This window comes from Podarcis liolepis (genome assembly GCF_965112155.1).
Source record: "Podarcis liolepis genome assembly, chromosome: 4".
NCBI classification, from domain to species: Eukaryota; Metazoa; Chordata; class Lepidosauria; order Squamata; family Lacertidae; genus Podarcis; species Podarcis liolepis.
The window spans coordinates 24585400-24613174 of NC_139558.1; the positions used below are offsets into that span (position 1 = coordinate 24585400).

Sequence of the window (27775 nt, forward strand, 5' to 3'; positions counted from 1 at the left end):
GTGCAATTGCATCAGTACGCCCAAATATCAACAGATGCGCCAATAAATTTGATACAATTAGACTGGGAAAGTGTGGCAGTCAAAATGTGAGACAAGACTGAGAAGTAGTCAGGCACAACATCTGCCAGATGAAATTAGCAGACAAAATTTGCTATGTATCTAGGTGAAAAGGGCTCAGGGATGAAATGCCACTAATTTACTGTTAAGCAACCCTTCATGTTACTGCTTTGATTCCTATCCCTGCTCTTCTCACAGAGTACATAGGCCCTGATCTAGCTAAATTTAGTAGCCTTTCATTCTCATAGAAAATAAGTTAGTCATGCCAAACAAGCCCCATTGATTTTGAGTATGACTAACTTTAGCTGGAGTGGATCCATTCTTCTGCTTATAGTTGTCATGGCAGGGAGATTAAAACTGCACAGTGAAATGTTGCCATAGCAGATTATGTAATGTGCAGCTTGCATTTTTGCTACAGGTTACATTTTAAAAAAAGAAGACACAGGGTTAAATGTAGAGTCTAAAAAATGATTAAGAGATTTATAGGCGAACTAAAGACAAGGGAGCAACATTTACCCCCTGAATTTACAATGTTTACCAACGTAACTTTCAGCCAAGTGATATTAAATTTTACAATTAAGATGATAATGTATGTTACCCCTCTTCCATCTGGTAGTGATAAAGCATTTAATACCTATATAACTGTTCTTGCTACCTCAAGGATATCTGTGAGAAAGACAGGGCAAATTTGAAAATACAACTTGTATGATTATAGGTATTGCTAGTTGAATACCATAATGGTATTTTAATAAGGGTTTTTTATTTGATTATTAAAATACGGCATTTTATATGATGTCATTTGTTGCACAACGCTTACAGGTTCTTTTGCCATCAGTTAGTCAAGAAATCATTTAAATAAAATCAATGAACTTTATTTATTTAGCCTTTCCCCCCTCCCAAGCTCAGAGGGGGAAATGTCTTTGGAACTTGAATATGTAGATGCGCTGTAACCTTTTATTTGTGGGAACTAGGGCACATCAGAAGTTTGCTTCCTTTTCCAGCTAACCATAAACGCAAAATGAAGGGAGAGAGAAAGAAAAATTTAGTGGACACCTGGAGTGGGGCAGGCAGGGGGAGGTGTCAAAAACCACAGAAGGTGAAAATGCAGGAACAGCCTCATCACGGACTCTCTGGCAATCATGCCAGAAGCAAATTACTTTCCATGGGCTTCTGTCTAGCCATTCTTTCTCAGCTTCTGATTGCTTTCTCATTTATTCTTGTACTGCAATCTTTTTTAGTTCATACTCAAGAGTCATTCCAAATACATCTCCCTCTTTCCTCCTTTCTTCTCTTCCTTCCTCACCATGTTAAAATCTAAGCTTACAGTGATTGGGACACACGAACACATAATGGCGTTACAATTGTGTATCTGGGCTTGCATGTACGCAGCCAGCACTCATTTATGTTCATATACACATTGCTGAGAGGTTTAGGATCTTTTGCTGGAGTTTTTACATGCACTTGCTATGTACTTCTTTGGGAAGCTTCAAGAAGACAGTCAGGTGGATCCAACAGAGATCTATACTGTCATCAAACCCCTAATAGCCACTTAGAAATCAGGTATGGCAATTCTGTTCTAGCATTTGATCTTTTTAAAGTTATATTATCAATACCAATTATAAATGCAATTATAACATCTCCTGAGCACCAAGCACTACACTAGAAGTGGACTGTGGGGAAAATAAACTGGCAAGTCATCAAGAGGGGTTTTTTTTTTTGGAGGGGGGAATCCAGAGTATTTCTGAAAACTGTACAAGGTATCCCAAGATATCTTTACATTACAAAAACCCTCAAGATGTTATTACATTTTTTCAGAAGAAATAAGTATAGTCTGTGCCGGCTTCCCCTAGCCTGGTCCCCTCTAGAATTTTTTGAACCAATGGCCAGTTGGCCAGGCACAATGTTTACTCTAGTCCAGCAACAGTTGGAAGGCACCAGGTTAGCTTAAATGACCGCTTCATACAAGACTATTTATCCTATATATGAGCAGCAGAACTTGTAATTCTTGGCCAGATTTGTACCCACTATCATATGGAAAAGCATGAGTGTGGACTAGGTTATAGGTACCTATAGTCCACCATTTACCATGTGGCCCCATGTGTTTGTATGAATACAGTCAGAAGATATGGCCGGGTGCATTTGAGGGCATAGCTTTGGGTTGCCACTGGCAGTAATATTAGTTTGCAGTGATATTTTCCCATATAACCATGACCTTAAAATTGGCTCATGTTGTTCCTCTGTAGGAGGGAAGGGAAGATTGCAGGTGGATTTTCAACAATTTGGGTCAGTTATGCCCCCCCAAAAAAGAGGTGTGGGACTTGGTAGGTGCATAATGATGCTTACCTCTGACACTAGCTGTGGTTAGCCCCATCTGTACTTAAAAGTGAGTGGTGAATGCATCTTCCCAACCATAATACCAAGTTGATGGCAAAGGACATCCCCATCCACTTTCTCATGACACAAGTCATGTGTGACAAACTACAGTAGAATCAGTCAGAAAGTCATTCTGCTCTCACAGCCACACATATTATGCATGCATATTATTTAAGATCTAAATATTAGCCGTACACATTTATATGTATCTAGGCTCTGTTAGCTATAATGGGGCTTAATCACATGGTCTACATAAAAGCCCCAGGTGGTAAAAAAATACTAAGGTTGGAACCCTATATTCACTCACCTGGGAGTAAGCCCCATTGAAATAAATGGGACTTGATTTTGAATAGACATGCATAGGATTGCACCATAAGGCATGCTATTTAAAAACCAAATAAGTCCTTTTCATTTCCAAAGGTCTAATTTTAGAACTGTTATTCCACCAGACTGATGACACTGCTATTATTCAAAAGTATTGCAAATACCGCCCCTGCTCTTTGAGAACCAAATTCCCTTCGTATCTCTCTTGTGACCTGAGATGCCCATATGCATGAATTCATTGTCAACTCTGCCTGAATAACAGAATCCAGTCAGAGAGTTGTCTTGGCATTGCATAAATTTTATGGATCAATCACAAAATTAACCTCCTTTGGAAAAAATGGAATTTGCTTGGAGGGGATTGATTATAAAGTGGGTGGGTGTGCACATAAACCTATGTGTAAATGTTTATGTGTGTAAACACACACACACACAAAACGGATACATTAGTTTTAAAGCAAAACATTTCAGCTGCTGTTATATGAAGAGAAATCTTGTAAGTGCTATTTGATGCTTGGCCAATGGCAGCAGGAATTAGAGGGTGTTCCCCTGGGCGCAGGACCAATTGACCAACCGTGGTGCTGGGCCTCTACACTAGTATGTCTACTGAGATAACCTTTCACATGGAATCATAGCCTGTTAGAAGGTCCTGAGGAATGTTGTAAGAGTTACAGTTCATGTGGGGTGGCTTACGGGCAAAATATATTGTACCTTGTGGTTGATCTGAGAATGTAACTTCTTAGAACCGTCTCTCCCATCCCAGTGTCCTCCAGATAATTGGACTATACTCCCATTACCCAACCACTGGGCCATGCTGGCTGAGGCTGATGGCAGTTGTAGTCCAAGGCATATGGGGGGCACTAGATTGGGGAAGTACAAGTGGACAGACTTCAGACTTCTCAGATCTGCTTTATATTTACCATAACCCTAAGATCTACCAATGAGACCCAGGTACAAAGGACATAAAGTTAGCCCATGGATTTGTTTTCAGTATCAGAACTGAACTGAGCAGACAGTCTTTTCACACAAAAGTCCACTCCCAGTTAGCTTTCCTTATTCCAGCAAGTCTAATTTGGGTGTTGTTGCTATTGTTAAGCATTTGAGAGTCAACCCCCTCTTGCCAATCGGATGCAAATCACCGAGAAATCTAAGAGGATAATCCTGATCTATATCTGCCACCCTTGTCTTATCACTGTTGTAGTGGTAATGATGATTAAACTGTTTTTTTAATAGGGATGATTGTCCACTATTAGTGATCTTCACACTGAGTTACCTTTGATTAACCTCTGAGGAAACCCAGGGTCCCCTAAAACACAGTTTGATGAAACCCCCTGAAACATTTCGAATCTATCAGGTTCTAACAGTGGCCAACCAGATGTCTATGAGAAGCCTGCAGCCTTGAGCAAACCAACATTCTTTCCACTTCTAATTTCCAGCAACTGGCAATCAGAGGCATCTTCCATAATTTTTCCTAATCTTTTAATCCTAGTTAGTGATCATCCCTACCTCTCATGGGGGTAAATTCCATACCTCAACTATGTACTGTGTGAAGAAGAACTTTATTTTATGTGTTCTGCATCTTTCAACACTCCGTTCTGTTGAATGGCCCCAGCTTCTAGCATCATGGGAGAATGAGCAGGGGCTGGGGTGGCGGGGAATCTTCTTATCTACGTTCTTCGTGCCATGCACCATCTTAGCCAGCTCTATCATTTATTTTTCTAAATTAAAAAGCCTCAGATTTTGCGACCTTCCCTCACAGATACTTCCCTGATACTTTTGTGGTTACATTTCTTTAAAAAGCTCTACAATATCCTTTTTGAGGTGATATGACCAGAATTGTACAGACTATTCCAAGTGTGGTATTTAGGATTACAGTCCTTAGGCAATCTAGTAAATAGGGATTTTTGTATAAATTTGGTAAAAATGCAAAATAATAATAATAATAAATGGGTGAGCTCTCTTTATAAAATAAAAACGTTTCTAGCAAAATAAAACTTTGCAGCAAACAGCAGGAAGCTGGGAAAATAAAATTGCAATGGATGAAATATATAGTATATGCTACGGAAAGCAATTATTGAGGAACACATGCTTCATTACAAGACATTTTTACAGCAAGCCCACTTTGCATCACTAAAATTATACATGAATACAAAATAGAAAATTGCATATAATGAAGTACACTAACTTAGCATCAAAGACAAACTGACACGAAAAGGTAGATGTACAATTTACATGGATAATTACAGGCTTGTAAATAACCACTTGCCTAGTTGCTGGTGGTGAGTAAGTACTGCCTCTAGGAGACTAGGTAGGAAAAGGTTACAAAAATTACTTCTTTCCTTTTTTTAAGGGCACTACTGACTCATGTAAGTATGTGTGGGCAACTGGGTCATTTTAAAAATTGCAACAGAGGATGCATGCATGTGATAATGTGTTATTTGCCACACTGCCAAACAAAATGATTGGGGCATATTGTACCAAATAGATTTGGGGGGGGGAAAGGGCTCTGATTTCCTGGCTGCTGCTGGTACAGCAAATTATCAGCTGTATCCAAGTAACAGCCATCTTTTCCTCACATGTAGCAGTCTGTGTGAAACCTACAGCGTGCATGTATGGTTTGACAGATCAGTGCCAAAGTATTTTACTCAGTACATAAATTCCATTGGGAGTGCAGTCAGTGATTCCTTTGCCACATTTTTACTGGATCACTGCACTATGGATATAATGCAAATCAGATTTATCCTGCCTCCATGCCCCTACCAGCAAAAATAAAAATAAAAAGCTCACATTACAAGCTTCAAGCCACAGGTATCTTAATTTTATTCGGCAAAAGAATTCTCTTTTCAGTACTCCTAACCAATGAATCAACCAATTATCACTTGCTCGGTTTGAGAAAGGAGCAAAAGCGCCGCTACCCCCCACAAAACCTATTGAAACATTCTTAGTTCAATTGATAACTTGTTTAATATAGTAATAGAATTAGGGCACAATTCTGTACTTGAGATCTGCTGCTCTAAGACCTTGGGGAAGCCCAGCTATGCTGGCATAACTGGGTGAGGAGGATGCTTATACCAAATCCTACATTGCTTCAACTCACATTCACATCTTTGTCAATGACTAAACTTTGCATCAAACTAGTATAAGGAATTTCCATCTCACTGGTGTCAATGGGCAGGCAAAATTACAATCGCTTTCCCCATTATCTGCCCTGCCCTTGTCACCATGACAGAACATAGGAAATGCTGTAACTCAACACCCACTCACAACACAACCAGTAATACAAACTACACATAAACCACACATCAAATGATAGGTGGTGAGGCACAGGGCTGTATCGATGATGTTACACAGACTTTGAGCTCACAACAGGGAACCCCGTTGAAAGGAAATAACAGAAAAAGGACACTTTGCATAAAAAGAGATCAGTTCGCAAAAGATTTATGTCCTAAGCACCACCAGACGTTTCTGCACATTGTGAACACTTCCTACCCCTAGAACCCTGGAAGCTACCTGCTTCAAGGATCCAGGCATGACCAGCCTACAGCAATCTCTACTCCTGTATAACAGCTGGGAATGCAAGGATAGAATACCCTACTACACAGATAAACAAGAGAAGTGTGAAACACGTGCTGTAACGGGGAGCTGCTCCAAGCGTATTCCTTGTCTATGCATGCAAATGCTGAGCCTTATCTGAACTGTATTGCTCTAATGATGCAATATGGTGTCCACCTACACAGGCGAGCTGCTATAAGCAGGTAAGCTCTCTGTTGGCGATCTCTTACCTCCTCACACAAACACTTACTGTTTCAAAGACTATGCACTCCAGCTGCTATCTATTGTTTGCTGTCCTCTTTCTATCTCTCTCTTTCTGTCTCTTCTTGTTCTCCACAAGCAGCTCTTCCACAAGCACAGCACCAATCTCACAGCTCTCACAACGCCGGCCAGTCCCACCTCATGACCTGCAGCAGTAACAAGGATGCTCTCAGCTGTTCCTCTGTGGGCTTGTTTGCTCCAGGCAGGCTGCCACACCCTTGCAAGGTTAACTGCAGACAATTGTACCACAGATGATGCTCCCAGTACAGAGCTAGTACCTGACAGATCACCAAGCCTGCTACCCTTCTGTCTGTCAAACCACTGACCAAGACACAGAAGCCTTGTTGAGATGAGTGTTTGGCAACCCTATAGATATTTCTTTCCCTTTCAGAATCTCATACATTCTGAGTAAGAACTTTGATTGTTTCACAAGTGTAGTTTCTTTGTTTCTATGGATGGGCAGATAGGTACTCCTTTGCTCCTCTCTAGTTTAATCTTGTCTCAGCTGGCCTCAGGATAGGATGGTAGGAAGAAGAGTAGCCTCTCCCCTCTCTGCTTACTATGGTTCTCTTGACTATGAGGGGGCCAGGCATCTCAGAGTGCACAGATAGGATAAGTGCTGCTGCCAGGTTATATGAGGCAGTCAGTTTGCGGGGGGGGGGGGATGAGGAGGGAGGCAATTAGTCTTGCTCTGATACTACCTGGCAGGACCCAACCTATCATGTAAAACAGCAGACAGTAGCAGATGGTGTCGTGGGGCTTTGCCACTTGCCTGGTCTACCTGCTGCTGCATGCTGGGACAGAGAGGGGGGGAGCAGGGCAGCAGCAGGGTGGGCATGGTACAAATGGAGCCAATGAAGTTTTCTTGCCAGAACATTCGCACCATGCTGACCTCATTGCCACCACACGCCTATCCATCCCAGTATAAAGCAGACTCAGCCAGAGGGAGGTCAGGTAAGTGGCACACCATTTGCCACTGATAGCAGGAGGGCGTCTTGATCACATGGATTGCCAGTCGGAAGGGTGTGTTAAAAGGGCTGGCTGCAGCACTCCTGATGATTGGCTCATGTGCGCCTCCCGTTTCCTAACGTGGTATGTACGGGGACTTCCAATGTATCAAACACGAACTGTTCCACCAGACCAGGAATCTTCCTGCAGTCCTCATGTTCCTGGAATCCTCATGCTCCTGAGACTGGGGTTGGGGTGAGTGAGCCACTGTAGGCTGCTTTTGCCACCAGTGTGTGTCTAGGGCTGCCCCCTTTGCCCCTCTCAACCCTGCCCTTCGGTTATTTGGCCATGGAGCCATTCCCTCCCTTGATGGTCTTGAACCCGTGTCTCAGGAGAACTCTCTCTCTGTGTGTGTAGACACTCTGCCAGGGGAGCTATATTGATGCCGTATTGTGTCTTTTCTATATTTCCCCCATGTGCTGTGTTCCTAAAAAAAACTGCTTGTAGGTGGCATGAGTGAATTTGAACTCCTGCCTATAGGGATGCCTTGGGACTTGAAGTACTGGGGTTGTTGCTAGCTGTGCCAATGGGGCTGCTGGGGTGGGAGCACTTATGTGCCACCTTGCACGATGTGTGTATGATGATGCAAGGTGGATGCTGGGAGCACATCCCCTTCATTCAAAGGGGGCCTTCATGTGTGGGTGGCATGTCAGTATCATTGCTGGCACAGTCCCTGGTGAATATATAGTGAATTCTGTATTTGCCGTGTTGTCTATAAAGTTCTGTGGCACTTTCACCAGTGTAACAGTGCAGCAGAGCTCTGGATTGTTCAGCCCACCCCACCACTTGCCATGCTACAGAAATTACATTTTCCATCGTTATGTATTAAACTACAATACAGATTTGCAAAGCGAGTGTACAAATTCCCACATGTAAATTAACCAACAAATGTATGGGTGGGTGTAAACTTGTTTGAAAGTAATTATTTCACACCCCAATCATAAGCATGTTTACTTGGAAGTAAGGGAGGGCAAATCTGTCAATTTTTGTTTCCTGCAGTTCCTCATCACCCACGCCCACCCCCTATTTTATAGTTCTCTACATTTCCAGATAGTTTGCAATTTTTTAAAAAGTCTTCATGCAACTTAAACAGCAAAATTATCTCAATATACACATTTCTGCAAAGCAATTTCTTCTAATGCTTTCTCCTTTTTTGTGTGCTGTTTTCACTAATATACGCATTTGTATGCACACCATATCCTAGTCTATGCATTTCTGTACAGGTCACTTGTCTGGAGAACTAGATTGCAAAATTTGGGGAAGTGTGAATTTTGAACTATAGTTATGTTTCCGTTTGTATATTGTTTCAGAATGTGTGAATTAGGTAAGTTCACCTTTAAATGCAAACTGAATGCAATCTCTCCCCCATCCCTACTTCAAAGTAAACCAGATTGGTAATAATAGGATTATAACTTACAAAATACATGTGTTTACAATTGCAAAGCAAGTATCAGTAAACACTCAAAAGGTTGAAGCAGAGCTTTACAGTGATAAAGTTTCATGCACAAATAATAATTCTCATTTGATTAAAAGATGCAATAATACAATAAAATGGCAAGCAACTCCTTCCCAGAACACACACCATACGTGAAATATTCCAGTTGCTATCAGCGAAATGTACTGCACACAAAATTTGGACAGTCAAGCATTTCAACCTAATACCATCAAAGCAGGTTTTAGGAACATCCCTAGATACAATATGAAAAAGCTCAGTATGTGCACCGTTAACATCAGTACAAAAATTACGACTGATTCTAATTCCATATGGTTTTCCCCCTTCATCTATAACTTTCTGGAATCAACTAGAAGGCAAATACTAAATCAACACCTGATCCTAGAAGGCAAATACTAATTTTCCCAGAATCTACAAACATGGAAAACTGGTTCATAATTATTATTTAGCAACCTAATACAATCATAGGAAACCATAGCATTTTTTTCCACACAAGTGACAAGTACTAATCATTAGCCAAATTTAATTAAACAATCTTTTATGCAACCCCACACTACACCTTTCTTAAAAAGAAGTTTAGGGAATCAGTAGGTTGTTGCTGTTTTTAAAGACAGGCAAAACACATGTCACCTGTAAGGGCAACAATGTGGTTTATAAGCAATAATAAATAGTGGATCTGATGTTCTTCATTTTCCCTAAAACAAGAGAGTCGTGATTAACAAATAGTACATTTTCTAGGAGAATATACTAGAAACTCTCCAAGTGCATTCTATAAATATGTTCTATAAACATTTTGTATATGAAACAGAAGGTACAAAAATGGAAATGGTTTAAGTGAATGTAATATTTTCATTATGTTAAGCTAATATGGATTGGATGTGTGCATCTTTCCCACATACTGAAATCATAACATATAACTAAAGGAACATTTCCTAATAGAGAATCAACCTGAATTGTTGCTTCTGCTTTTTTGATCTGCCTTCTTAAAGGAGTCGCCTTAATTTCCAAATGGCTCTTATTTTACACTATTGTTGTTCACGTAACAACCCTTATGATCTAATAATGCTTTAAGCAGATCACTAGCTTTAGTGATTTGCTCATTTTAAATTTAATGCACTTATTATTAAATACAATCCCTCTCCCATGTTTGACCCATAAGTCAAACAAATATGTGTGGATGTCAAGCATGCTTGAGTTGCTAAGGCCATAAATTGGCATCACTGTGTGTAAAACTAAGCACAGGACAACAAATAGAGCCATTAATGTTGCTTCGCTGAGGCTGCTCTTGGGCACACACAGCGACTACCAGCTATAAGCATTGCACTACCTTCACTAAAAAAACCCAAGCTGAATAGATTGTGGAAATCAGTGTCACTGTTATTTTATTGTCACTAGTTGCTGTTGTCAGGTAATTCACTTGGCTATGCCACTGCTTTCCAAAAAGCAAAAGCCAATTCGTCCTTTCATCATTAATTTAACAGAGTCTAAAACATTCTTATTAAATTTTATCAGTAACGTATGTATGTTGGTTTAGTTTACATTTCCATAAGTGAAACTTCTTATTAAGTATAAGTTACATCCTAGAGAGCAGTGCATGGCTTTCTTAGCCAGGAAAAGCATTTCAGTATTGAAACACCTTGTGATAGGAAGGACCTCGTTTCCCAGAAGTGCAAACCTTACATGCTAGTACAAGTAGAAAAGTATAGGTGTTTGTTGTTGTTCTGAGGTCTTCCTAGTTTTAGTTATGGCAGAAATGATGCTAGCTTTGTCACAGAATCTGCAGTTTTCAAAACTCAGGAGTATTACCAGAATAGGAAACTACCTGATCTAAGGGAAAGAGAGAGAGTGCAGGTTTCCCATCACACTGATTTTATGGTCTGTTTGCATTTTGATCAAATCCATTTGAAGCAGGAATATATACGTGTGTGTGTGTGTGTGTGTGTGTGAGTGTGAGAGAGAGAGAGAGAGAGAAAGAAACAGCTCCCTGCCACCACCAAGAGTGCACCACACTTTGCATACAGGGAAAAAAAACCAGAAATCTAAATCCATAATTGCATGATGCCCCTGGTGTATCAATATAGGTAAGAATCCTCAAATATAGTTCCAATATAGTTAAGACTCTTCCAGTTACTGTTACTTGAACTGCCTTCCCTTGGGAGGCTCACACACCTAGTGATAACCATGGTTAAAAGCAGCCCAAAGAGACAAAATGAAGGAATGGTGGGGAGACCACAGCGCTAGACTGTTCAAAGAAAGGGAAAGAAATTCAGCAAAAGCAGCGTTAAGGTTCAGAAATGTAGTGTTTTTTCCAACCGGTGACAGAACATTCCCAGTGTGTTAAGAAATGTAATGATTAAAAGTCAGCCATGACTGGAGTGAGCCAGCTACAAAGGCTGCAAAAATAGGGTGTAGTGGGAATTGGGGTTCCCCCACATTCAACACTCTGAGGATTCTCCACTTCAGCAACTGTAGATTCTTAAAGTGACAGTGCCCCAGAATGCCTGCCTTGCCTTCTCATGCTATCAGTTTTCTAATACTGAAACAATGGGCTGTATTATAAAATACAGAACACACTACATACTAGTTATTACTTCACTCAAAACACAGTATTTTTATATGGATCTTCATACAATTTATTCACGGAAAATCTTTCTCTCTGTGTGTCTTCATTAAACCTTGCTTTCTTACCAAAAAAAATGCCCTCAATGCATTTAGATTATTGACACTGGAAATAATTATTTTCTTTACTTGATTCAATTCACAAATTACAATTATAAAATGCATTTCTCTTTGCTAACATTGTGCTTCAGATTGGAACAATGGGTGATCATTGCAAATATGAATCATCTCTTAGAGCAGCTTCATGCTGGGACTTCTTTGTATTTATAAATTATAAAAATCTACAAAATCTAAATGCAAAGAAACAGGGCACAACAAAGGGAATAATAAAGGTTTAGCAGATTTACTGTTGCATCATGTTATCCTTCCAAGGTTGCCTTCAAACATTAGTATACACAACCCTTTGCTCCACGCAGTGGGTATGAAATATACGTAAATCTGTATAGAGATCCCAGGTTTCTTATCCTCAGCTTCAGAGGGTGGGATGGGACACAAGTTAGAATCTAGTTAGCAGATACTAAAGAGCAATGTATTTTGTTGTGAATGAACAAGCCACCTAGTTCAGTTGAAATAGCTGGAAGAACACTGATTTAGACACTTTGGTATGAATGAAGATAAAGAAGCATAAAATAATCCCACATATTCGGTATCACTCCCTTTATCTGGCATTAACTAATATGAAACAATTATCTTTCCAATTCTATACCAATAATTACCAGTCTAGACTAGAATTACCACTTCAGCCCCGAGCTTTAACTAGAAGGGTGGTTAGGAATCCATTCATTTACTTCTCTTTGGCACCCCTGACTGGGAGTGTGACAAGAATATTTAAACAGCTGTGGATAAGTCCTTGCCCATTCATTACCTTAACCAAATGCCATGATTTGGTTGCAGACCAAGCACTTTAAATGCCTGTAATCCCACTTCTGTACAATGGGCACAATTACTTATCTCCCAGACTTGTGATGTCATTTTTAGCATAGCTTAGCTGCCTCTTAACGCCCTGGAACCATCCAGTTTTGCTCATCAGTCTAGGCGGTTAAATAAGGCACGGGATTTCTTTGCCAGCCCCAAAGCATGCTTATGTACTGAAAGCGAGGGTTCTCGTTCACATTACTAAGAGAGAGGAAGCGAGTTTCTTCAGAACAATGAACCCAGAGACAGCCTCAGTTCCCCTCCTGTAAAATGGGCACAACCCTAAGAAGTGGCAGTTTCCCCCCTTCTTTGCCCTTTACCAGCGTGTTGGGGCCCAAGTTTGGAAACCACAGGCCATTCTTTCCAAGGCACACACAGGCGCATAGGACACGCACACACACACACACATGTACACACATACACAAAACACACACACCTTGGCGCCGCAACCTCCTCTTCTTGAGGCCAAAGATGCGGACCTTGGAAAAGATATCCACCAGGTTCCCATTGCAAAGCCCGCGGTTCTTGCTGGGGCTGTTGCGCCTCCTGCTGGCCGAGGGCCGGTCCCAGTGCTGCAAGTCGCGCGCCTGGCGCTTCTGCCGGATCAAGCCGCTGGCGATGGCCGCAGCCATGGCCTCGGTCCGTCGCCGGGCGCTCCGCGTCCGCGAGAGCCCTGCCCAAACGCAGCGGAGAAGGGCACGGGGCTTGGCTCAGCCGAGGCGCCGACCCATCTCCGGAAGGCCAACTGGAAAGAAAGGCGCGGGTAGGGGCGGCGGCGAGGAAAAGTCCTCCGGTCACCACATGGAGTCGCCTGGCTTCAGGCCGAGCGGGAACAGCAACAAGCAGCGCCCGCGGCGGATGCCGGGTCTTCGGCCCCGGCTTATTCTGCCCGCTGGTCCATGGCTGCTGTCGCCGCCGCCGCCGCCGCTCCGGCCGCCGGCGCCGTGTCCTCCTCGTCGTCGGGGCTGCCTCCGAGTGCCTGAGAAAGCAGCATCTGGAGAGCGCCCGCTTCGGCTCCGGAGAGAGCGCGCGAGCCTTAATCGCGGCGCTTCAGTCCCACCCTAGCAGCCACCCCGCCACACACTCGCTCGCTCACACGCGCACACACACGCGCTCACCCTCCTCTTCTCCCTTCGCGAGACGACTGAGGGAGGGGATTTGTCCTTGGGGTGGGAGCGGGGGAAAGGGAGAGGGGGGAAAGGAGGGAGGGGTAAGTCGCACCACACAAAAACCCAGCAGCGATGAGAATGCTAATCAAAGGGAAGCAGGCGAGGGAAAGAGAGAGGTGGGCTCAAAAAGCCTCGCCGCGATTGAAGGGAGGAAATTGCTTGTCGCCGAGAGAAGCCCACGCTGCCGCCCCTCGGCTTCCAGTCAGGCTTTTGTGACTGCCGGGAGCTTGTCTGTGTATGTGAGAGAGTGTGCGTTGCGCGGGCGCGCGCGTAGGGCAGAGCGCGCGCGCGTGGTTCATCTCTCTGTGTGTGTGAGAGAGAGAGAGGCGGAGGAGGGGTGGGGAGAGGTTAGGGGCTTGACTGAGGGAAATTATGCGCGGGAAAGTGTGAGACGGCGCGCGCACGGATGTGAGAAAGAGAGACGGAGAAGTTGTAATTTGGCGTCTCTCTCCCTCGCTCCCAGAAAGTCTCAGCTCTCTGGGTGAAAGTGCAGCCGGAGCCAGGAAAGCGACAGACTGCTTTCCGCGCTTTCCCTCGCGTTCCCGCTTGCCCTGCTGCCCCACCCCGAATAAGCCGGCGCCCCGCGAGACCCCGAACGGCCAGCACCGTATCGCATTAAAGATTCGCGCGTGTGGTGCGAGAGCAGAGAGGCTCTTCCCTACGTAACCACGACAGACTGGCGTCGCGCGCGGGTCTCTTTGTTGTCCCCGCCGAGGCGGCTCTCTCTGAGGGACGTTTGTGGCTGCTTTGCCTACGGCGGGGCTGACGGGGTTACTCTGGCGGAAGGACGCGACGGGGATGCGCGCCGCCTTAGGGCCGGCGGCGGGGGCGCGAGGGTCACAAGTCGGCGGCGCCCAAACCCAGCCTTTCCGCCTCAGCAGCGGCGGCGGTGGCGCCCTATTCTCTCGGGACTCGGAACCGGACACGCTGCTGCTTGAGGGGAAGACTAATTCCCAGGCAGGGGAGGGTGAGCTGGGAAGGGAAAGAGAGAGAGACAGGCGCGCTTTCTGCTCCAGAGCATCAGCGCCTGCTGTGGCTTCTCGGACGCAGCCAGCTGACCACAAAGGCAGCCTTGGCTCGCGATCTCTCTCGGGCTTGTCTTGTTTCCAGGAGGAAAACAGGGAAGGGAGATCGCCCAGGCGTCCCAAACATCGTGGCATTCAAAGGAAAGGCGAACCGGTTCCTCTTAAGATCATCTTTCAAAACAGGACGGGCTCCGTAGCTTCTATTGCCAAGCAAACACATTTAGTGGTACTAGATTGATTGAGTTCTGAAAACTCAACTTCACCCTGTAGTCTGTAAGGCTGGAATTTGGCTCTCGTTTTTTTAAGTTTTGTGGGGGGGGGGAGAGCCCCGAGATTCTGTGATTAATTTATTTGTCTGCCAAGAGCTCAGGCATGTAATTATGATAACGCTCCAGTGAAACTCTACATGTCTGCTACAGATGGAGGCTCAGATGAAAGGGGGGGGGCTCATATTTGTTGCTGGGCACGTGCGGTGCATTTTCTTTCATTGGCACCTTAGCACAACAACGCCAGCTAAGGCAAGCAGCCCCATCGTTTGGACGTCCAAACTGGATTGATTCCGAGCTTGACAGGTGTGGCACCAGAATGAGTGCCATGTGGTGCAGTGGTTAGAGTGCTAGATGATGACCTGGGAGACCAGGGTTAAAATCCCCACTCAGCTGCTAAGCTTGCTGGGTGACCTTGGGCGAGTCACTAACTCTTAGCTGAACCTACTTCACAGGGTTGTTGTGAGGATAAAATGGGGGTGAGAACTGTGTATGCCACCATGAGCTCCTTCAAGGGTGCCCACTTGAATAAAATATTGGGGGGGGGCAGGTAAGTCCCGCCCCACACAATCAATCACAAAACATGGTGCACACACACCGTTTAAATGGCAATGCCTATCAATTGGGGGGGGGAGGCTTGTTGCGGCCACAAATATTTTAGGGGGGGAAATGGGACCTCAGCGCCTAGGAGTTGACTCCTATGATACAAATGCTAATAATAATAATAATAATAATAATAATAATAATAATAATAATATGGTTTGTGCGAATTCCAGACATAAAAATTCTTCTGCAGACACACCCATAATTGGTACCAGATTAATCAGCCGGTGCCAAGATAGTTATACTGAACAAAATAGATTTTCAGTTATGTATTAACTATAACAACATTCACTTGTGAAACTTCAATAACTTTAGAACCTCACTTTAGAACCTAGATAAAACCCACTACAAGCCTATGTAAGGAGATACTCTTTAAGCGATACATATAGATCTACAGCTTCCTATACCAGCCAAAGCATCTGATAACCGGAAGACTGGACGAGCAAGAGAATTATTTACAACCTTACTCATTCTTCCCCTTCAGAGGGATCTTTTTCAACTTTAGCTGAACTTGTGGGCTTCAGATGAACTTTAGGTGAAAAAGTAGTGCTTACAATTTTTTTTTTAATGCTTAGGCACAACCTTTAAAGCAAAATCTCCCAAATATAAACACCAGAGCAGTCCATTGTTTAGCTGATTATTTTGTGTCTCTAAAGACAACTGCCAGCATCCTCTTAAATTATTTTATTAACAAAGCATAGTATTTACACTGAGTAGATGATGTTATGGTTTTAATTCTATCCTCCAGCTTCAATTTTTGTTCTTTTACATTAGACCAACATGCAGAAGCACATTTTCAGATATCTGGAGAATGTATTTTTGTGCTTCTGTGTTGTTGTTGTTGCTTTGAAGTGGTTATGAATAAATGGAAATGCAAGCATTTATATTTTGTGCCAATACAAGGAATTCCTCCTGCTAGAATTTGCCCAATACAATTTACTGGCATTAAGCACTATTCATTTCATCTGCATTTTGCTTTGGAATATATTCTTCGACACACAACATAATGTATCATTTTTCAAAACCCAATGTTTTCTGCACAAATATGCTGTTTGCAAGGAACAGCTTTGACAAACTGCAGTGTTCTGTGGGAGCTTTCTCTTGATCTCCTTTATCTGCCTGCTCACTTCAATCAGGACCTTGGACAGTGCAAAACAAAGGGCTCTCATGGGTCCTGGTAATATATGCTAGTAAATAGGAGAGGGTTTTTAGTATAAACATCCCAATTAAGGGCATGGGAAATGAGATACAACTATATTGAGCCTTATACCTAAGATGCCCCACATCAAAACACACCTCAGATAAAGGCTTCCTGAGTAGTTTTCATAGAATCATAGAATTGTAGAGTTGGAAGGGACACCAGGGTCATCCAGTGCAGCCCCCTGCAATGCAGGAATCTCGACACAAAGCCCCCCATCCAATTTGAAACCATGTTGAACCCTGCTTAGCTTTGCAACGTGCTAGCGATTTTGATTGCTGCACCACATTTTGAACATGTCATGCTAAGTTCTTCGCTTTGAACAAAAATGTGAACAGCAACCATTTGATTCACAGAACAGTGGTAATAATGGCGAGACTGAGAATAGCTTGTCCTCTAAAAGCTGTATAGACATTAACACTAATAACAGTAATACTAAATATGTTCTATTCAACATTAAGCACATATTTAAGTCCCATTGCTTTTATTGGGACAATATTATGAGTGTTTATGGCTCCAGTCTTACACACACTTATTTAGCAGTAAGTCCTTTTAAATTCAGCAAGCCGGACTTCTGAACAGGCATTATAGGATTGCACTGTGATGCTGATTGGTCCATAACTAATCCTGTTGCCTCTAAAATATTACATATATTTATAACACATGGTTATGATTTCTGAATGAGCACTTTGTTTGCCAACAAGATCAAATGTTTTAAAAACAGCTTTTAAATGTTAGAAAATCGAAGACAAAATGCACATACAATTGTCTACCAGTGCTGTACTCCCTCATTATGGATTTTTGCTACATAGGAAAGAAAATAAGTGCAAACCTCAAGCATTTTAAAAACAGCTTGAAAAAGAAGCCACTATGTTTGTTTGATGGATATATATTTGTTTTTTATTTGCACTAAACGCTGTAAATAAAAGACCATCCAAGAGGATACTTATTCTACCCAGTGAAGTACTCTAATAGTCACTGTGATACATTGATAGGCATCTTCCTACATCATGTTCATTTCATTTATTCTAAATTCTATAGTCTCACCCAAACTGAATCAGGTCATACATTTGCCAGTCTCAGTCTATGATGGTGGGTGCACAGAAAAGGGGGGGTTATAGTATAGAAAAGAATGCAAATAAACAGTGGAATAATGTGGAAGGTGTGATTTCCACACACACACACACACACACACACACACACACACACAGGAAAACAAAAGTAAATTCAATTCTTCCTACTTCTAATCTGAAAATGCAGGATAGTTCTTTACAGCAATAGGTGCTCCAAGGGAAACACAAGAGAGCCATCTGCTGTCTTAAATCTGTGATAAAATATTTGCACTTCAAACTAGAAAAAAGGGATTTGATAGCAGAAAGATTTTCCGAACATGAACATACTGTTTGCTTATGTGGCCACCAACTAACAAGGTATGGTTTTAGACTGAAGACAAGTGTCACACTCTCTATTAAAACATTCACCAGTTTCTGATTAAAGACAAATATAACAAGTAACAGTAAGGGGGGGGGATCTTTTAGATTCGTTTTAACTCTCCTCCTACCAGTTCATTCCCAGGTGAATATCTAAAGTGCATAGTTACATTGTAATCTTGTGGATGATTGGATGTATTAATATTGGCTTTATAGAGCCATTTCCACCATTGTGATTTGACAACAATACACTCTAGTGACTAAAAAAAAATCACACAGGAAGAATCAAAATACATGGCTGCTACTAGGAAAGATTTGTGTATGAAGAGATCTGTAAGTGACTTGAAAGGACTTAGTTTTTCAAAAATGTCTGTGTACATTAATCCTTTTTCTATCCTTCCAGTAGCTAGGCTGTCTCAAGGCAATTACCGTACTTCCTTAGATGACATGTTAACAGTCTTAATCCAGAGTCTGTGGTAAGCATATTTTGCCAACTCATTATCTTCTTAAAGTCAATGAATAAAGGCAAACGTATTAGAAAAAAGAAGGAAAAAACAAAGAAAAGGAAGAAGGAAGGAAGAACAGCACTTTTGATTGCTGGAATTACTGCAAAACAGGACTTTCCCCCTTAATAACTTGTTCTGATGAAGAATAGTAATGCTTTGGTAAATGGGATAAATACTGTCCAGACTTGTTATCAAACAATCTGTAATACGTTTTGCTGAAGCCTTTAAGCCAACTTCCTAACAGATCTGTTATTTTCTTGTGCAGTAACTGTAATATACAAACGATTGAATTTGTCCTTGTTAATTTCATATCATGATTTTTGAGGGACAGTGTAATTCTGAGCTCAGTGGAGCTTACTGCTAAATGAGTACAGAATTCCAGCCTCTCTCATGGCCTAGCCTATCTCCCTTCTTTCAGCAGCTCTGGCCTAGTTGTCACTGAGATAATGAAGCTTGTGTCTGGCCTGCACCACTTCAGTCTGCAGCAGTGGCGTAGCGTGGGGGGTGCAGGGGGGGGCCGGTCACACCGGGCGCAACATCTGGGGGTTAGGGAGCGCAAATCCACGGGTTAGGGGGCGCAAATCCACAGGTTAGGGGGCGCAAATTATTTGCCTTGCCCCGGGTGCTGACAACCCACGCTATGCCACTGGTCTGCAGGGGCAGGCTCAAACGTCCATAGAAAACAATTAACTAAAAGCCAGTATGTTTGCAAGAACATTTATCCTAAAAAGTGGGATATACACATTTCAATAAACAAATAGTTTTCTTTGGATGTGAGAAACAGTGTTGGGAAGTAATGCAGGGTGTTCACACATGTTCAGTGAATGTGTGATGGAGTAGTTGAATCAGACTTGCCAGACACACATCTCAGTGGCTGCAGGTTATTTTATTTATGACACTTATAAACCCAACTTTTCCTCCAAGGAGCTCAAGGCACTGTGCATGGTTCTTCCCCTCCTCATTTAATCCCCACAACAAAGCTGTGATGTAGGTTAGGCTGAGAGGCAGTGGCTGACCCAAGCCTAAGTGAGCTTCATAGCCCAGTGGGGATTTGAACCCTAGACTCCCAGGTCCTAGTCTGACACTCTAACCACTACAATGCACTTACATTAGTAAGAAAGGCAACTGCATTAACACAGGGCTCTTTCCCACTGACACTGAAATACACAGCTGGTAAGCAGCATCAGGGTCAGCAGGTGTAATCTCTTTCAGTGAATGCATGCGTAAGTTGTAGGAAGATCCTTATGACGTATTTGTAACCAGTTTATTTACAAATGTACAAACAGGATCGGGAGCAACCAAACTCTTAAACCCAGGCAGCACAACCACTTATCCTGGCTCAGGTTCCCAGAAGAAGGAAGTATGCCCAAAACCTGCCTCAGTTTTAGCCACCCGTGTCCAAATTCAAGTTTGCTACAATTCATTTCACCCAGGGATGCGGGTGGCACTGTGAGTTAAACCACAGAGCCTAGGACTTGCCGATCAGAAGGTTGGCGGTTCGAATCCCCATGACGGGGTGAGCTCCCATTCCCCGGTCCCTGCTCCTGCAAACCTAGCAGTTCGAAAGCACCTCAAAGTGCAAGTAGATAAATAGGTACCGCTCTGGCAGGAAGGTAAACAGCGTTTCCGTGCGCTGCTCTGGTTCGCCAGAAGCGGCTTAGTCATGCTGGCCACATGACCCGGAAGCTGTACGTTGGCTCCCTTGGCCAATAAAGCGAGATGAGCGCCACAACCCCAGAGTGGGTCACGACTGGACCTAATGGTCAGGGGTCCCTTTACCTTTACCTTTTTACAATTCATTTCACTGGTAAAAGTGTGTGTGTGTTGCTAGTTTATCAGTGCATGAGTACTGAGCGAGGAGTCTAATGTCTGATGATAATTGTTGATAGAGAACTAGGCGATAGCAGTCATCCTAGTTTAATTAACCTAGAATGCACAGTGTGACCTCGCCTAAGTGGGCTAAACTGTAGTTCTGTATTGAACAACATTCTAAATTAATTCTACCCATAGAATTTTAAGACATGGGGGTGAGAGGCTCTTTAGCAGTTGTTGGACTCCATAATCCCCTGACCATTGGTCATGCTGGCTGGGGCGATGGGAGCTTGGAATCCAACAATATCTAGAGGGCCACATATTTTCCATCCCAAATTAATGCAAAGACACTGTGGCAGATGTGTTTAGGGGGGGGGATTCATAGGAATGAACCAGCCAGCAAACATGAAACAGCACATCCATAATTCCTGTTCATGTCCCTTTGAGAAATCTGTCGCTAAAATGATAGTGAAACCTGACTTGTGCGTGTGGGTTTCAAACATTTGAAATAACTTCAGCTGATGGTATTCATAGCCGTGAACCTGAGGGAAGCCGCGTGCTAAACTTTTTGATAAACTATCAAATGTTGTCATCTTAGATTGAACAGTGTAATTATGTATTTTGTTTTTGTACCATGACAAAGGACAAAATATGCTATAGATAAAAAATAAATTATTTTCTTTATTCAAGTGTTACCAGATCAAATGAACAAAGGAAGCTACAGCAGTAAAACACGATGCAAGAATTTCAAAATCCTTATTTATGGACACTAGAATTAAATGGTTTTTGAACATGGAGAAATACTATGTATCATAAATCACAGTAGATGAGAATAAAAATAGATTGATGTATACTACATTGCAAACCCCTGCATTATTTGTTGGTTAGTGGTTAATCAAAGCCAGACAGACAATGGGTAGAAATTATACTTTCTAAAATGAACTCCATCTGTTCAAATAGAATTATTGTAAATAATGTTACAGGAGCCAAACCTGGGTTGCTACAGTCCTCGCTCAAGACTCTAACCACTACAGCACATTTGCTCTCAGCACTCTATAGCCACTCTGACACCTCAAACCACAATGAGGAAAAACCACACATGAATGAGAGTTTAACCAAAACTGTTGGAAGGTATGTTGCAACCTATCATTGCATGTCTTGAGTTGTAAGGTGCCTAGATTGGAACTTAATGTGGTTGTGAAATCCTCATGTCTGGCTTAATGTTAATGTATAATGCTAATACTTTCCGGACATCCATGCCACATAGCAATCCACAGGCCACAAACATAGCTGACTGGGCCATCAAAGGGCTGTATGATGCATTCCAGCTGGTGCCTCAACAGACAGGCGCATAGAAGACTACCTTAAAACCAAGTCATCTAGCCATTGGACCACTAAGTCTCACCAGGGTTTTGAAACACAAGCCTTTTCAGCCCTACCTAGAGATGTCCAGGATTAAACCTGGGACATTCTGCATGAAAAGCGTGCTCCACACTGAGCTACAGTTCCTATCATATCACTGTCTCATGGTCATGTCTGTCGCAAGAAGTCAAAGAAGAAAAAACAAAAGGAAATTTCTCAAGGGATGGTAGATTCTGGCACAGGATAGCAATTGTTTGAGAGGATCACCTATCGGCTGGAAAGATCCGTCCAGATGCTTCACTAGTAGTTTTTGATACTTCAGGAACCCTGAACAATAACAAAGCTCTTCACCTGATGAACATAGGCATAAGATTAGGAAAATATAATGGTCCAAACCAAAGTAAACACAGGCAACTGGCCTTTAGCAGCCAATACTGTAGCATTAACTTTGCAGTAACCCTTCACTGAAATTAACACAGAAAACAAAACATTTGAGGAAGAAGTAACACCTCATGAGAAGAGAAGACTTCCTGGAAAAGACCCTGATGTTGGGAAAGATGGAGGGCACAAGGAGAAGGGGACAACAGAGGACGAGATGGTTGGACAGTGTTCTCAAAGCTATGAACATGATTTTGACCAAACTGTGGGAGGCAGTGGAAGACAGGAGGGCCTGGCGTGCTCTGGTCCATGGGGTCACGGAGAGTCGGACATGACTAGACTGAACAACAACAACAACAGCAACACCTGCATAATGAGCTAAACAGTATTTTTAGTCTGTGTTCAAAGAAATTATATATTGATAAAGTATATTTTAATATATATAGAGAGAGAGAAAGAGAGATTTATCAGTAGTGTCTGGTTAAAGAAATGGTTATAGGGCTGTCCATAGAGGTCTCTTTTCTACAACTTCATGCTGCACTTCCAGCTACATTTCTGGGCATTCAGAGCAGGTATGGATTATTGTTGACTTTCATTTAAATTGTCCCCATCTTATGCCTGCTGCACAAAATGGATATGGGTTTTTCCCCACTGAATTGTTATTCACTGTGAAAGTTATTCCTTGCAGCAGAATTTATTTATTTTTAAAAGGACTCTACAGAAGTAGAACTATCCATGCTTTAATACATTGCTGTACATCACACTACAGCCCTCAAATCACTCAAGCTGTACCATTAATCCAGGTCACACACAGAACTGAAAGTGTGTCTTTTCAACAGCAAAGAAGCATATGCATGTTAATTACCGTAACTGTCCAGAAAAGTGTTAGCTAGTCAATTTCATCCTCCCTCCCCACTGCAAAGGGAAGCATTCTGTTTCCTACCTAGAGCAGGATGGAAATAAGCATCTATAATATGCAGACAAAATACACTTCTAAGGAAACAGAAAGGCAGTATTTGAAATTGACTTTAAATTAGTTTTCCTGAATGCATGCCACCTCCCTCCACCCCCACAAAGGTAAATATGCACCAAGAAGCTGAAATGGTTTCAGATTTCCATTCCTGAGCTAAAATTTGACTGTCACTCAAGGATGTAAAGCTTATGCAGAGATGTGCAATGGGTAACAAGTAATGGTGAGACACCACTTGCTTAAATCTCTTCCACTGAAATCGATGGGTCTAAACTTAAATGTAGTTGAAGTTGCCTGGGTCCTGCCCACAATACATTTGCAGGCACGAACCATTATAGGAACGTAAGGGGCGCTGTATGTTAAACCAGAGCCTAGGACTTGCTGATCAGAAGGTCAGCGGTTCGAATCTCCATGACGGGGTGAGCTCCCATTGCTCGGTTCCTGCTCCTGCCAACGTAGCAGTTCAAAAGAACATCAAAGTGCAAGTAGATAAAAAGGTACCGCTCTGGCAGGAAGGTAAACGGCGTTTCCGTGCACTGCTCTGGTTCACCAGAAGCGGCTTAGTCATGCTAGCCACATGACCCAGAAGCTGTACGCCGGCTCCCTCGGCCAATAAAGCGAGATGAGCGCCGCAACCCCAGAGTCGGTCACGACTGGACCTAATGGTCAGGGGTCCCTTTACCTTTAAGAAGTTGCCTTACACTTTGGCATTATCTCTGCTATCTGGCAGTGGCTCTGTGGTGTTCTTAGGATGAGCCAGATTGTAAATATGCAAGGTCCCTGCCATTTGTAAACAAGAACCATCTGATAAGAGTGCTATATTTTTACACACCCATGGGAGAGTCATTATAATGGTTCATAATGCCTTTTCTCCACTGAATTCCCATCATTCATCCCTGAAAATATTAAGTCATGGAGAGTTGGAATTTACACTAATCTTTTAGATGCTAGAATGATGGAAGACATTGAATGAAAAATGGGAGCAGTCTGCCAAAGCTCACATCTCTGTGCTGCTCCTATGATGCCACTCAGCTGATGGCTTTGCAAGAAAAGCCAGAGGGAGAGCTTTTCTAAGGGAAAACATTTAGAAAGATGGAAAAATCCCAAGGCCTTGTTTTGGTTATCAGAGGGAGAGTAATCTTCAGGATATTCTGATTTACACCAGACAATGACTTAACTGGAGAAGGTGATTGTGATCTCTAGACTACATAGGGTTGATTTGAGAGGGGTGGGGGGTTCTTAGTTGGTGGGAAATGTCTGGACTAACTAGAAAACCTAAGCCTGAACTCCAACTCCTCTTCCCAATGAAGCAGAATGTTGGAAGATTCAGGACAGAACATAGCACAACTACGATATTTGCTCCCACAAGATGTGGTGATGACCACTAATTTGGAGGGGGATTAGACAAATTCATAGAGAATAAGAGCTCAAAGTCATTCAGCAAAATTAGACTCAGAGGAGACAAGGATGATGGACTAGATGGAATGGACAGTAAGGAATGACATGACCCGAGACCAGGAAGAAGAGACGTTGGATGAAGATTGGAAGAAAATTTATAAAGAAAAATTTTTATTTAGGGAATTAGCCTAAAATTAATGAATATTAGGGGAAATGTTGGAATGAAACTATATGGTTTTAGTAGAAATGATATAAGGAGTCATGTATAATTGAGTATTAAGTTTCAAGCTCTAAGGCATTTTACGGTAAGATAAGGTTAAATAAATCAAGGCAATTTGAATAACAGAATATGGGGAAAGATGGAAAGGATTTGTTGAGTTAATTAATAGGTTAAATTGTTAAGATAAATTATTCCATAAAAATTGAGAAAGGTGGAAAGAATTTGCTGAAATAACTAATTAACTAGAATACAAAAAGGGAGGTGTGAGGAGGTCAATGAAACAAGCAAATGGAAGTTAAAGATACGTAATATGGGATTTGTGTTTTTTTTTCCTTTTTGCTGTATTGTATTGGTTTTTATGCTTTGTTTTTTTCTTCTTCTTTTTTATGTATTGTAGTGTTGTTTCCTATTTTTTCTTCTTTTCTGTAATTCTGAAACTTTTAATAAATATTATTTTTTTAAAAAAAAGACAAGGATGGATTTGAAACAACACATAATGAGCTTACTATGGAATTCACTACCAGCGTTTGAACAGCATTAGACTTTCCTATGATTGATGTATATCAGTGCTTATTGGCTACAGCTGCAATCCTATACACAATCGGACCATGTCTGAGTAGGCATGCAAAGGACTACATTGGATGACACATAAGTGAAAACTATGTGTTTCGGTGGTGGCGCGGCAACAGGAATTGCCATCGTGCCCAACCGATAAGTCTCCCAGAGGCTGCTAGCTGAAGCAAGACAGAATGTTGGATCACACTGACCTTTGGTTTGATCCAACAAGACATTTCTTATTTCTGTATTGATAGATGTGATGTTCAAGTGGCACCAACAATTAAAATCTCATCAAAAAGCTGAATGTCAAATTTTACTTGCCTTGCGCTTCTGACAAATAATATCTAGTAACTGTGCAGGGCCTTTCACACTTCACTGAAAGGAACATCAATAATCTTGGCCGATACTAAATTATTTTGTGCTCTACAAAAACCTCTGGGGATCTTAAACCAGATTGGGCAAAGCTGAAGTTATTGCATTGCTGCAGGTCACTAATTCAGTCTTCCACTTGTATTATTATTAGCAGAAGAAGTAATTGTAAAGTTCCTAGAAAAATTAGGTGGGTCTCCCCCCCCCCAAAAAAAAAAACCCAACAACCCTCCAGACCTAATTTAGAATGCACCTGTTTAATTGTTACTTGTAACAATACTGTAGACTGATTTATTCTATAAAGTGAAATGCAGTTGCCTGGTTTGCCAGCAGTGGACACTGTTACACTAGTTATCTGCTCAAAAATGAGAGGAGAGTCTGCAAATGGGCACATAATCTCTTGCATTTGCTGATCACAGTGTTTAAGAAATCTGTGCTGAAAGGATGCATCTATCCTAAAACCATGCCAGGATATTGCTTTTCATATATGCATCGAGGATAGAGACTTTGCTTTAAAATACCGAGTAAATTTAAACATTAACAACAAACAACTCCTTTATCAGGACCAACCAAGATGCACAAATGCAGTGCTAAGAGCTTTTGAGATTCACAGATGTTTCCATCAAATTTGGCATTACATACACATATGAAAAATGTATTTCTGGTGCATGACATAATGTTGGGCTCAGCCTGCAAATTTGTTTCATTCTTTAAAAGACAGGGGCTCTCTGAATGCCTGTCATGTTTTACCTAGTGCAAAATATCTCGGATAACAAGAAACTGAAACTGAAGCAGCAAAGAATGTTTCTTTTGATGCAATGGTTCCCTTTGTAAACAGATAACAGTAATGGAAAAAAGAATAGTTTATATTATTCTTGTGTCAATAAAAGCCAAATTGGATAGAATTATCTACTGTCTGAGACTTCAGTCCTGAAGCCACTCACCAGGTAGTAAGCCCACTGAACTCAACACGACTTACTTCTGAGTAAATACAAAGGATTACACCAGAGGTAGTCAATGTGCTGCCCTAAGGCTGTTTCTGGACTGCAGCTCCCATCATCCCTGAGCACCGGCCATGTTGGCTGGAGGTGATGGGAGCTGGAGTCCCAAAACATCTGGAGGCTGCCATACTGACTATCCCTGAATCGCACTGTAAAGGACTAGAGGAAGGTTAGGCAAAGTCCCATCTGCATAGGTAGAAGGCACCAATGACATATTTTCAGCTTTTTCTTTCTTTCTCCAGTTACAGAATACCTTACATATCTAGATTCTGAGCTCTATTTTGTTTTGTTTGTGTTTTGTTCTTATGGAAATATTCCTCCAGCACAGTCCGTTTGAGGCTTAGCACAAAAGGTGGAATATTGACTTGAAAGCCTCGGGATATTATGTGATGCAAATCAACCAACATTTCAATATTTATTGCAAGAAGCACAGAGTTCCTGGCACAACTTGAAAGCTTATCAATATTTGTTGCAGGGTAGTCACATTTTTTTAAAAAGCCACTTGACAAACTTTGACCTGTAGTTTTACATCAAAATCCCACTCCAAACATGTCAAAACGGAAGCTGTACCACTGACAAGATAATAAAGTGCAAAACCAAGCTAAGTAAATACATTGCATAGAAGCAACATCCAGAAAAGAAGCTGAAAACCATTTGTTAGGAAAGTATTTATCTGAGGCTATCAGAAGCTAGCAAAAATGTACAAAGAGATACAGGGGTGGAGAGTGCTGATTTAAAACAAACCTTGGCCTCAACACCCTCATCACACACTTGCTTTCACAGAATATAATTTCTGGATTCAGTTTAAACATTGCCAAAAAATAAACAATAATGTAAATGCTTTTCTGACAAAGCACAGCGGAATTCCTGTTCTAGCATTAAAAACTGTTTACCCTGATTATTGTGGCCAAAGCATTCTGTCACTCCTGATGCATCCCTTATCCTTTGGGT

The 27775-nt window shown here is 42.1% G+C and overlaps 1 protein-coding gene across 4 annotated transcripts in view; it reads right to left on the reverse strand.

Annotated features, from left to right (window-relative positions):
• FGF14 (fibroblast growth factor 14) overlaps window positions 1-27775 on the reverse strand; it is a 295007-nt gene that overhangs the window by 90726 nt on the left and 176506 nt on the right. The window contains exon 1 of one of the 4 annotated variants that reach the window (XM_083501377.1): window positions 12996-13194. The exons of the other annotated variants lie outside the window; for them this stretch is intronic. Within the exon in view, the coding sequence (XP_083357503.1) occupies window positions 12996-13191 (196 nt within the window). The 5' untranslated portion in view covers window positions 13192-13194. Of the gene's footprint in view, window positions 1-12995; window positions 13195-27775 lie in introns of those variants that run through there. 4 annotated transcript variants of the gene reach the window in all.